At 34.4% G+C, this 13,123-nt stretch overlaps 1 protein-coding gene across 1 annotated transcript in view; it reads left to right on the top strand.

The window, feature by feature from the left end:
• JMY (junction mediating and regulatory protein, p53 cofactor) overlaps nucleotides 1–13,123 on the top strand; it is a 66,628-nt gene that overhangs the window by 36,637 nt on the left and 16,868 nt on the right. The window contains exons 2-9 of the mRNA XM_081942629.1: nucleotides 305–478; nucleotides 2,920–3,070; nucleotides 3,823–3,992; nucleotides 5,308–5,473; nucleotides 7,465–7,652; nucleotides 8,812–8,892; nucleotides 11,143–11,238; nucleotides 12,113–12,653. Coding sequence (XP_081798755.1) covers nucleotides 305–478; nucleotides 2,920–3,070; nucleotides 3,823–3,992; nucleotides 5,308–5,473; nucleotides 7,465–7,652; nucleotides 8,812–8,892; nucleotides 11,143–11,238; nucleotides 12,113–12,653 — 1,567 coding nt within the window. The remainder of the gene's footprint in view (nucleotides 1–304; nucleotides 479–2,919; nucleotides 3,071–3,822; nucleotides 3,993–5,307; nucleotides 5,474–7,464; nucleotides 7,653–8,811; nucleotides 8,893–11,142; nucleotides 11,239–12,112; nucleotides 12,654–13,123) is intronic.

Here is a 13,123-nt window from a genome sequence, read left to right as displayed (position 1 = left end):
TTTCATTCTCCGATCAGCCTGTTGCGAAGACGCTTTACGCGCCCTCCGATACTGCTCCCCGGTGCCCCCCCACTAGCCGCCGCCGATGCAGGAATCCCCCGCGATGCCGCCCCTCCAGCAGGGCGCCTCTTCGGGGCGTCCTGTGCCCCCCAAGGAGTGGGGAAGCCCACCGGGGAGCCGGAGCAAGCAAACGAGTTGCCCGTCGCCGTCAGCCGCCGGAACCGGAAGTGTTTCATAAGGTTTGATAATGCTTTTATATTTTAAATTTAATAATACTTTAATATTTTCTTTCATTTTTGCACAGCTTCTTGAAAAACACAAGAATACAGAAAGCATGGTGGAGTTGCTGGAATTATATCAAATGGAAGATGATGCATATGGCAGCCTTGCTGAAGCCACCACAGAACTCTATCAATATTTACTGCAGCCATTCCGAGATATGAGGGAACTTGCTATGCTCAGAAGACAGCAAATAAAGGTACAAAATCAGCAATATACACTGTAAAATATTATTGGACATCATAGCAAGTCCAATAATATTTCATCCCATGTGATATTTTGGACATCTTTGAATGTTTGTCACACTTTCTGAAGCTGTAAAAATTTGTGTCCAAGGTTGGATCAAAATTAGAAGTACAAGAATGACTTTTCATCCTTTTTAAGCTTTATAGTCCCTTTTGATTTCTTTTCTTGATTAAATTATTTGTGAAGAAGGCAAATAAAGCCTTGGCTATGAGAAAAGATGTTTGATCATGGGCATTGAATACAAATGCATTTGGCCTAACTTTCTAAAGTATTGAACTATTGGTTTTAGTAAGGAATATCTTACTCAGTAAAATAAATTTTGTGCGGATCAGATACACTCTGGGTTTTAAGCCTTCAGCAGTTAAGTGCTTACAAGATGCTAACTTTTTACAGAATCAATAAAATAAGAAAACTGCTGGGGGGGGGGGGGTTTTGAACAAATTTGAAATTCTAGGTTTATGTTAGAGTTACCAGTTAGATGCTCAGTTTTAAGTTGCAACAGAACAATGGGGAAAAAATGCCAAATGGCATTTGTTATGACCTACACTGCTGACTTTACAACTCATTTGTATAACTGCTGTCTTCTGAACCATCCAGTTATTTCTATGTCCATAACTAAACATTTTCGTAACAAACTTCCATTACACTGAATCATTTGAGGATAAGAAGAAAGATCTATTGAAATATACTTTTTATTTAAATATAAATAGCATGTTATCTATAAGAACATTCTTTTCATATTTATATATGCATTGGTATGGTTAATTTTATGCTGGGAACCTGTTTAAGAAAAAAGATTAAGCACCTGTTCTTATATATTCTCCTGACGAGAGAATCCAGGAATAGATTAACTCCGTCTCCTACCTCATTAGATTGAGTCTGCCAAAGTTGTGTGGACACGCTTCCATTGCCTGCGTTCCCCAGCTTTCAACTCAGTATTTCAGCTCGATAGACGTGTTAGATTTCCTTAGGGATGCCTACTGTATTCGTAGTCTTTGAAGAAAAATTGCACTGATGGCATAATGATAAATAAATAAGTAAAATTCTCTTTGCTTAACTATTTATCATTGTGGCAACAGTTCCACTTTTACTTCCAAATATATGCTTCCAATAAATTGTAACATATTACAGGAATTTTGATTGTTTAGGACCTGCAAGTGCAGCTATTGGCTGTCTTATTCTATTAACATGTTACCAGATCTCTTCCAATGATAGAAAAGAGATACTAAGGAAAAAAATGAATGACCATGAGATGAAATATAAATCCCATGCCCCAATGCTTAGCTATGGTGGATAATCTGCAAACTACTTGCCAAAAGGTAAGGGACAGGAACTGTTTATTCTTGTCAAGTAAAAGTGCTCAGACAACATTAGCTGCCTGGAAAACTTGAAGTAGATATTTGGACAGAGACTAATTTCTAATTTAATGTCATCTGTAAAGTTTTCTTCAGTTTCCTTTCCAGTGCAGATTAGGACATGGGGAGAGGAAAGGATGTCACCACACCCTTTTCAGGCTTTTCAAAAATGCTGTACAATATAGTGTTTTAAATACTTTTCAACGAAGATAATTCCTTTCCCTGTTTGTTCTCTTCTTGTTTTCATATTCCAGCATTGTTGTCTTGCTGGAACATAGAAATCCTTTGCTAGAGTGCATGCTCTTTCTAAATGCCTACAAGTTCCATGGAGTTTGCTCCATTTGCAAAACTTTTAAAGAATAGGCAGATGTGTTTTGAAAATTTAGTAACTAGAGCCATGATGGCGAACCTATGGCACATGAGCCAGAGGTGGCACACAGTACCCTCTCTGTGGGCGTGCGAACGGTCACCGAAGCTCAGCTGTGCCATGCATGCGCAAGTACCTTCCATCGGCCAGCTGTTTCTCGGGTCTCTGCTGCACATGCGTGGGGGGGGCGCATGTGCAGGGGTTCACACGTGCGCATTTGCATGCACGCTTGTGCTTTGGGCATTTGTTTGGAAAAGGTTAGCCATCACTAAACTAGAGGGACGAAAGTAGGGATTTTTTTCCAGATATCTCTTTATGTGCTTACTTTGTTTCCTTTGTCTTTACATCTCTAGTTTTTTTATTCCCTGGATTATAGTGTCTTGTTTCCGTCATTTCCCTTTACAATAATAGGAAGAAGGACATGAAAAAATGCCTATTTAAGGTTTGATAAGCAAATGAGCAAAATTATAAAGGAGGACTAAATGGTTTTTTTAAACAAGTTTGTCCAATTTCCATTAGTTCATTTTTTCAAACATTTTTTTTTTGCTGTTTAGGAAAGTTCATGATAATATTTTAAAGAATTATCCTTATATAATCGTTGCAAGATTATATGTTTACTACTTATCCCTGGCTGTTTATTTCATGATAGATATAGTGAGGATTTATTTTCAGATTTCCATAGAGAATGATTACCTAGGACCTAGAAGAATTGAAAGTCTTCAAAAAGAAGATGCAGACTGGCAACGGAAGGCTCATATGGCTGTATTATCCATACAGGACCTCACAGTAAAGTACTTTGAAATAACAGCAAAAGCACAAAAAGGTAATGAACAAGCTATTTTACATTTGCTGCTAAAGCTATCTGTCTGTCTAATTTTTTTTTACATGTTCAACAATCTTGCAACCTTGCAGTTTCTCAAGTTATCATTATTGTTCTATGTAACTCTCTCTACTCAAATCACCAGTTGGTGTGGTTTACCCTGATTGAAAGTGCTTATTCAATCTGTGGGGAAAAGTGTCCTATAATATGATTATTAGCACCATTCTGTTAAGTGGGGTATATTCCACTTTGAACACAAGGAATTGAAATTTGGGAAATAACTTTATATTGAGTTTAATTTTTGAAATCACTGTCTTACAATTTTCTGTTTCCCTTCAGATTTCATACTTTACAAATTCAATACCAACATAAATTAAGAAGCTATTGGTTCTTAATTAAAAACTATGGATACTTTCTTTTCTATTGATAACTTTTATACCAAAACTATAATTAAAAAACAATTATTTTCTACAATTTCCCTTTTAATTTTCCACAAATTGGTTTCATGTGTTTTCTCTAGTTCCTTTAAATAATACCAATAATTTGGCCTTGAAATAGCATCGATCTATAGAATACATTAAATAAGAATAAAAATACCACATTTCAAAAAGATCCCATTTTTAAAATTAAAATAACTACCCCTTTGAAGATTTTAACATTTTATTTGCATAAAGAGGAAGTTGATTTACTTAAATAGGACTTATAATGAAACTATTTCCAAGTTTGATAAGCCTGCTATTAAATTTTATTTACAGCTGTATATGATCGTATGCGAGCAGACCAGAAAAAGTTTGGTAAGGCAGCTTGGGCAGCAGCAGTGGAACGAATGGAAAAACTTCAGTATGCAGTGTCTAAAGATACTTTGCAATTGATGAGAGCAAAAGAAATATGTTTAGAACAGAAGAAACATGCATTAAAAGAAGAGGTAATAACTGATGAGTATGCAACCAAAAAGGAAACTTGAAAATTATTTAGTAGTGCTAAATTTCAGAACAGGACTGTCAAAGCTAGCGATTACAATTTGCTTTGAAAAGAAACTAGAAATTAATTAAGAGCTATTATGTAAGAGAAGGTTACTAGACTGAATTTCTTATTTGATTCACAACAGTGTCATTCAGGTATTTTTCGCTGGCAACATTTCAATTTAAACAAGGCTTGCTTATTTTTTAAAGTACTTAGGCACAAATATATGAAATATATGAAAGATAGGCATTTATCTGTGGTATTAAAATGAAAACTTTCTGGGAGGAAGTTGAGATCCTACCTTGCAGTTCTGCTGCAAGCCATTGTCATTATGATGACAACCTGAAATCCTATATCATTGAGCATGCTTTAGACCAGTGGTCCCCAACCTTTACAACTTGGCGGCCCAGCTTGAGGGGGGGGGTAACCAGGCTGCAGGAGTGGTGGGCCGGTGTACATGCGTATGCACACAAAGCTTGACTAGTTGATCTATGCACTGGTAGTATGATGCTGGGGGGTTGGGGGCCCTGCTTTAGAGAATTACAAATATATTAGATATATTTGGATGTCTTCAATTTTATGCTTGGACTTAAGTTTAAACTTTCAATTTAATGTTTGGGCTGGGTGTGTTCTAGGGCCTAAAAGAATTGTTTCCTAGTAGATTCTGAAAAGATGACATTTTGAAACTGGGTTACTGTTGTTTTAACTGTAATGTTGCTTGAATTTACTATGATAAAAAATCAGTTTTTTGTGGCATCATGTTTGCTGAATTTGCATTTTAACAATATACGTGAGGACAAATGTAACTACTTTGAATATATGACAAAGAAAACTACTTTAGAAAAAAAGATTATACCAAAGCAGTACTTTATTTTAGTCTATTAAAATTCCCTCTGCTGTATTTATCTAATATATGTATTGGGTACATGAATATGTGTAGAAGAGTGGGTCTCTTTTTCGCCTATAAAATTTTATTGGGCTATTCAACTATTTTCAAGCACAGTAAGATATTTTATTATGTTAAATTTTTAAAATTTATCTAAATATTTTCTTTCTACACAAATAAAAATTGACCTTTGATAATGCATATAAAACTGAGCAGTTATTATGAATAATAGGGTTTTGAATAATAGGGTTTTGAATAATATTTACTTTTTTATTTCTAATTCCTTAATGTGTCCTGCTCAGTGATGGAATATTTTGCAGTTATTTTATGGTAAGATTAAGATTTATGCTCTTTTTGATGTAAATTATTAATTTTTTTAAAAAAAAACCAGATGCAGAGCTTGCAAGGGGGCACAGAAGCTATAGCTCATTTGGATGAACTTGAAGCTGATTACTATGATCTGCAACTTCAATTGTATGAAGTGCAGTTTGAAATTCTGAAGTGTGAAGAACTATTTTTGACAGCACAACTTGAAAGCATTAAAAGACTTATTTCAGGTGACATATATTTGTTTTATATCTATATATTTAGCAGTAACATTGACTGGTACATAGGTAGTCTTTCTTCATTGATTGCCTCATTCCGTGACTGTTTCAAGTTATGACAGTGCTAAAAAAATAATTTCATGAACAATGCCAATATTTATGATCTTCATAAAGTCTCCCAGACACAGAATCAACATTACAGATAGTCCTTGACTTAAAACCATTTGTTTAGTTTAAGTTAAAACAGCACTGATAAAGTGATTTATGAACATTTTTACATTTATAATTGTTGCAGCATCCCCATCAAAATTCGGATGTTTGGTAACTGGCATGTATTTATGAGAGTTGCAGTGGCCCCGTTTATGTGATCACTTTTTGCAAGCTTCTGACAAGCAAAATGGGGAAGCCAGATATACTTAACAGTGATTCACATAACTGTGGCAAGCAAGAACATAAAATGGGGCAAAACTCACATAAAAACTGCCTTGCTTAGCAATGGAAAGTTTGCGTTCAATTGTAGTCATAAATCAAGGACTACCTGTAGGCATTGTCCTGTGCCTTACTTGTATTACTTTTATTTCCTTTACAGATCAAAGATATTGGAGAGGAAGAAATTACAAGAGAGTCTGCAGGCATATAATAGGAATACACGTAGAAAAGAATGTGATGGAGGTGGTAGCCTTGAGTACATTAGGCAAATAGCTGGTGTATTTCCCATTGTATGTCTCCTTACTCTCTTGTAAACCCTTTCTCTGAAATCTCTCCACTCTGTGAGGCATGGAAGGTGGCGAATGGTCAGGCACAATAGAGATTGCCTACAAAGATTGTTTGGGTTTTTTTCTTCGCCCCTTCGCCCTGACCCTAGATTGGTCAAACAATTTTTCTATAAGAAGGGGTGGAGAAAGAAGGAAAAAAGCAATGCATATTGTTCTTCACCCATTTAAGTCCCCCCCCCCTAGTTATTTCCTAGTTCAGTTATTGAAACTGTTGTACAGAACAGTCCAATGTACAGGTAGTCCTCAAGTTATGAATGTAATGGAGCCTGTCCATCCCATTTGTAACCCAAGGATTTGTGGGAGTGAATCTCGTACCTTGGATCACTCCCTCCTTTCTTCTACACATTTGCTAATAGAATGCGAAGCTCGTTAAGTATACATGAGGTATTTCAGGGTGGGTGATGCCTAGTGATGGAATATGCCACCTGCCTAACACCACCCAAGGCCTCCCTGACCCACTGAAATACCTTGTGCTCCCTATAGTTGGTTTCCCCCCAACTTGCCATGCCGGGTCACTTAACTTGTGAAGATCTAGCAAGCAATCTCGTCTCGGCCGCTTGCGCCCCTCTGTAGTTTGTCCATCCCTCAGAAGGTCCATTTCGGCCAGCAATGTGCAGGACATATGTTGCAGAGCCTCTGCAGTTGTTCGTAAGGGTGAACAACTGCTGTGCTGCTTCAAGATTCTTAGTTTTGGGCCTTGTTCACAAATTCTATGCATTTTTCCACACTGGTAACTTACTTGCTAACCACAATCACCATATACGAACATAGCTTTGTTTTCACTGAACTCCATTTTATATTTATATTATATATTACACTGCACTACATTACACTGCCCAGTAGCTGAAGCAGTCAGAGTGGTTTACATAAGACTCACTAAGTGATTCAATTGGAATAAAGATATGAACAATACAATCAATTAAAATGCAAATGAAAACAGCATAAACTAGATGGCAGCAAGGCAATAATTCAGAATTGAAAACAATATAAATTAAAAGCCAATTAAAAAGTCTGGGGAAACTTCTGCTCTGTAATCTAATTTGTAAGTAATTTCGTGGTTGTTTCTCTCCTAGGGCAAAGGCAGAGATAGATGTTCTAACCTTACAATTACTTTTCCAGTATTTTTTTTAAAAAAACTTTTCATAATGTTGCATACATTTTGTAGTATGGTTTTGCTTAACTGAATATACTTTTAAAATTATTAAACGAGTTGGAATTTTGTGACAGAAAAAAGAGATGAAGTAGTATATTATGATACTTATGAAAGTATGGAAGCTATGCTTGAAAAAGAAGATATGGCAGCATCCATACATTTGCAAAGAGAAGAGTTGCAGAAATTACAACAGAAAGTCCGTCAACTAGAAGCAAGGCGTGGTCGCATTTCTGCCAAAAAAGCCTACCTCAAAAATAAAAAGGTAATGCTTTTGTTCATTTTTCCATTTTTCAGCAAACAGATTTTGCAGTAGCAATAATTTAGCAGAGCTAAAATCACGAGATGTTGATTTAAAAGACAGATGTTTTTATTTATTTGAAATACAGCAGCCATTCTTAATGCTAAGGCAGATTGCATTAGCCATTTCTGTGCCATCTTCATTCACTTGCAAATAGTTGCTCAGTTCAAATATACTGTATATAAACTTGAAAAGCCTAATGATCAAAATTAAAATGACTTCTTGTTATATATTTTTGTCAGCCATATATTTAATATTTCCTTAATGCTAATCTGCACAAATGATAGTATTCATTTGCACACATATCCTCCTTTTGTTTCCTTGCTATAAGTACCATTGTAGGACTAAAGAGTGCAAGATAGCTCTTAAATTAGTGTTATGTTAGTCAGAGATTAGTGATATAGTTCCAGAAAAATAATTAGTTTTGAAATTCCTGAGAAATAAATAATGCATCCTAAATGGGTTTATACAACCAGTTTGGGGCTGAATTAAATTATACTTTAATTTCAATTACATAATATGACTCTATATTTTAATTTTGGTTGGATACTAAAGAAATATTTTTTTCTCAATTGGGTTAAGCATGATTTATTTACTGTTATGTTTATAGAAATAACAGAAGAAGAGAGAGAGAGAGAGACATGCTTGAAAACTACTCAAAAGCCTCAAGTCACACACACACACACATATATATTATGTCATTAGAAAAAAAATTTGTTTTATTCAGTTTGTAATATGCTCATTCTCTTAAATAATATTTACTCCATAGTGTAAATCCTATGGAGGGTGGGATTCTGTGGCAAACTAGCTGCTATATACTAGTTTGTAAACTTGCTTTGATCAGACTCCCGCACCCCCACCCCACTTCCCACTCACCTGTTTTTGTTCATTCTATTGCAAAGGAATCAGTGTATCAACCAGAGTGTTATTCATTGTCTTGCAAGTATGAGAGGTCTTTGTAGCCATGGTAAATTACAGATTTTCACATATTATACTTTAACACTGATAGAATATAAATAAATTTTCTGTGGCAGAGCTTCTGCTATGAATCAGAGTTCCTCTATTAAAGACAAGATCGATATATAAAGTCATATTTAAATGGAAAAATGTTCTGTCTTTGTAGGAAATCTGCATTACAAAACATAATGAAAAATTCTCACAACATCCTCAGAGTGAGGGAGAGTCAGAAAATGCTGCAAAATTTGTGAGTTTGGTTCCTGTCAGTATTCAAATTTTACTTTAAATATTTCAGCCCTAATTGTCTTTGCTGATTTAAGATTCTTAAAAGAAAAATCTTCATATATTTGTACTTTTGCTACTTCCGCAATTGGTATTAATGCAATTGTCAGTGTCCTTTTTACAGAATTTTATAGGTTTGTGTTACGCACACACACGCACACACATCCTGACTCAGATGGATGTTATTTTATTGTTTGCATGTTTTGTTTCAGTAACTTAACAGCTCTACCTTAATTAAATTGGTTTGAATATTAATCCCAAGTCTATACATTTCCATTACTAACATCAATCAGTATCTCCATTTATAAACGTTAAGTTGTGAAATTACTTTCTATTACAAAGCAATGCACTTATTACTGCAACAAATGTTAAGGAACAAAAGAAACCTGGCTGTGGAATTAAGCTATTTGCAAGATTATTTTGGAAATGACCATAGAAGGAAAGAAGTGAAATAGCCCAAACAATAGTGTAAAATTCTCAGTTATTGGATTCTAAATAATCTGTAGAGTTTTAGTGCCTAACTATATATTAAGAGAAAAGAATGAACAAAAAAAAATCCCAGAATCATGAGACACTTTAAAAGCTAATCATTTTTTTAAAGAATCCCATTACCTTTTGTGGATCTATTCCAGTTTATCAGTTTATTACATGAATGTTCATTTTTAACTTGGTTAAAGATACAGCAATATTCTCTGAAGATTTTTTAGTATAAAAGACTAAAATGACTACTTTTGTAGAATTTTTGACACAATGAGATAACAGCAACTTATTAATAAAAAATACTGAATTAATGAAAAAGAGCCAGGTTATGTTCAATAAATTCACTGCATCAAAGAAAGAATATATATTGAATTGCATTGGGCTAGTCACATAGCAAGAAGAACTGATGACAGGTGGACTAAGGCAGTGATAGAATGGATCCCATTTGGTAAAAGTTGTCCAGGAAAGAGACCTAAAATAAGATGAATCGACATCATCAGCAAGTTTTCCTGGCCCAATTGGCAAAAGAAAGCTCAGGACCATATTGATTGCAAACATACGGAAGAGGCCTTCATCCTGCAGAGGATAGACAATGGCTAAGATGATACGATGATGATGATGATATAAGACTTTTACATTCTGAAATGTTAAAGTATTTTTATTTTTATATACATAGATATATAGATATATGCATATACATACATACATATACATACAAACATATATATATGCACACACACATGTATATGTGTGTATGTATGTATATGTATATATACACACACACATATATACATACACATACATACATACATACATACATACACATCATTGATTGGTGGCATAAAGAACTATTTATGATGTCTTTCGTATTTGCTTTTTGAGGTTAAAGTTTTGAAAGAAATTTCTGTTTTGTTCTAAGTTGGTTCTCTCCGTAATCAGATTCCATACATTATATCCATTTTTTGTAGCAGCCCCTCAATTATTGGAACACAGCTCATATCAGTCTTGGTCCTCCTTTTCACTAGACTAGACATATCTAATTCCTGCAACAATTCTTTATGTTTTAGCATCCAGCTCTCTAACCATCTTTGTTGCTCTCTGCACTCTTTCCAGAGTCACAACATCTTTTTTTATATTGTGGTGACCAAAACTGGATGCAATATTCCAAATGTGGTCTCACCAAGGCATTATAATACTTCATGTGGTATTAATTCTATCCTTAGTTAATGTAGCCAAGGATTGCATTGGTTGCAGCACACTGCTGGCTCATATTTAAGTGACTGTTCACTAGGACTCCCAAGATCTCTCTCACAGTTACTGCTGTTGAGCTAAGTTCCACCTATTGTATAGCTGTACATTTGTTTTCTTGCCTAATAAAATCAAATTCACCACTGAATTTGATTTTTTAGATAGGGCACAATGTTCAAGTTGTCAAGATCCTTCTGGATCTTGAGTCTATCTTCTGGACTGTTGCCTATTCCTACCAACTTGGTATCATCTGCAAATTTGATGAGTTCCCCTTCTATCCCCTCATCCAAATTGTTTGTGAAGCTATTGAAGAATACTGGGCCTAAGACAGAATCTTGGAGTACCCCACTACTTACTTCCCTCCATGTAGATGTAGTTTATTAAGGATTACACTATATTGTCCTCTGGAGAAGAAAGTAATAATGTAAGGATATTTTCTCCCAAATTCTGTTCCTCTTATATTTTACCATTTTGTTTTTATCATCAGAAAAGAGAGCGGTTGCAAGATGAGGTAGAAAGAAAAAACTCATGGGTTAGTCAAGAACGACAGAAAACATTGGACAGACTTCGAACATTTAAACAGGTAATTGGAAAAGATTGACCACTTGAATTTTAATATAGTAGTTTAAATAATAAATTATTAAAGACATTATTAAATAATAATTCGAGCAGTTACCCAATGAAGTCTTAATTTGCCAGAGCCTCCCTATCATCTATACACATGATGTATGGATAGGTTGTTAAATTATACACCACAGGAAATTAATTAGAATAGATTAGTAGAAGATTAGAGTATTCTTAAAATAATTTTTGTTTCAACTCTCAGCTACAAAGAATAATTACACTTGAATCTTCTGTAATGGATTTTTCAGTTTAGTTAAGTGCATTATGTAGCCTTTCAGATGCTGTTGGGATTTATAAATGACTGAAAATTTTGTTTAAAAAGAAAAAACTGATTTTTTAAAAATGAATTTTAAAATAGGAAGTTTTAAAACTTAGTTTCACATATTTGTTATCTTTTTTATCTTCTATATGATGATTTTTGACATGGTTCTTGCTGACTTTTGGGGTTACCAGTAATCAGTGTCTATATCACTAAAGTGGTTGAAAAAATATGGAGGAATTAAAATGTTTTTCATATAATGCAATTTACATCAATTGTGCAGAAATAGAAAATTTATCTTCTTCAGATGAAAATAAATTATTGTGACCACATTCTAAACTTTCCACCTCATGGAAAATGTGATTTTAATATTGTTTTTCTGCTTTCCTATTTCATTTTATTTTAAAGTTTCTGGCACTGAAATATGTAAATGACTTCTTACTGTAACTTTTTTAAAATGAAGTTTGCATATTAGGCTACAGAAGTGTAAAATTCTACAATTTAAATTCTCTCTCTCTCTCTCTCTCTCTCTCTCTCTCTCTTTCTTTCTTTCTTTCTTTCTTTCTTTTTTTAGCGCTATCCTGGGCAAGTAATTCTTAAATCAACTAGACTTCGGCTGACTCATGCAAGAAGAAAAAATTCAGCCACTTCAACATCTTGTCTAGAACATCCACCATCGTCACCAGTAACTACACAGACAGATAATATGGAGCAAGAAAAAGTAATCCAGCCTTTACAAAAACAGGAGTCTACAGGTTTAGGACAATTTGAGGATATTTTTCTATCTCCCAGTAGTGTTACGTCTGAATTTTCTCAAACTGATTCTCTTCCAGCTCTCATTAATAATGAATTTCATTCTAATACAATTAGTGAGGCACCATTTCCTCCTCCTCTACCACCGCCGCCACCACCACCACCACCTCTGCCCACCAAGGAAGAATCTACTCAGTGTTCTGAAAAAAGCACTAGTCCTGTTAAACAAAGCAATGCAGAGAAGCCAGCTCCGTTGCTCACTATTGCACCATCAGCTCACTTTTTTGATAGCAGTGAATTAGTCAGTGCCAAGAAAAAATTGAAGAAAACTGGTGATATAGAAGGATTGCAAAGAAGAAGAGGTAATTTTTGATTTATTTTGAATGAAGTTACGTAAAAAGTAAAACCAGTGTTTGTTTACTATTGTTTGGATAATAATCAAAAATAATACCCAGATTTCAAATCATTAGCTTGTCACACTAAATAAAACTTTGAGATTGTATTCCATGAACAATAGCTGCCTGGGCCCATATATTTGAAACAAAGGATCTTTCAAAAGCATTTGTAATATAACTTGAATTTTTATGGGAGGGTGGGGAAAGATTAATAATAAATTCTTAATTGATTGGGAATGCTGGATTACTACCATGTGAATCTTTTTTTTAATAACAACATGATTCCAACTGTATTAGTGTTGTTTCCACCAATCATCCAAAAGCATCGGGTTTATATCTATTATTTAAATATATCTCCATTGTTGTCTCCCTCTCAGGCGTAAGTTAACGAAGGATATTTCTTTCAAGATTTTTAAAAAATACAACCTCAAAAAGTA

The sequence above is a fragment of the Natrix helvetica genome (genome assembly GCF_964273705.1).
Source record: "Natrix helvetica genome assembly, chromosome: 2".
Classification (NCBI taxonomy): Eukaryota; Metazoa; Chordata; class Lepidosauria; order Squamata; family Natricidae; genus Natrix; species Natrix helvetica.
Note: the sequence above shows the minus strand (reverse complement) of the source record. Positions and strands in the feature narration are given on the sequence as shown.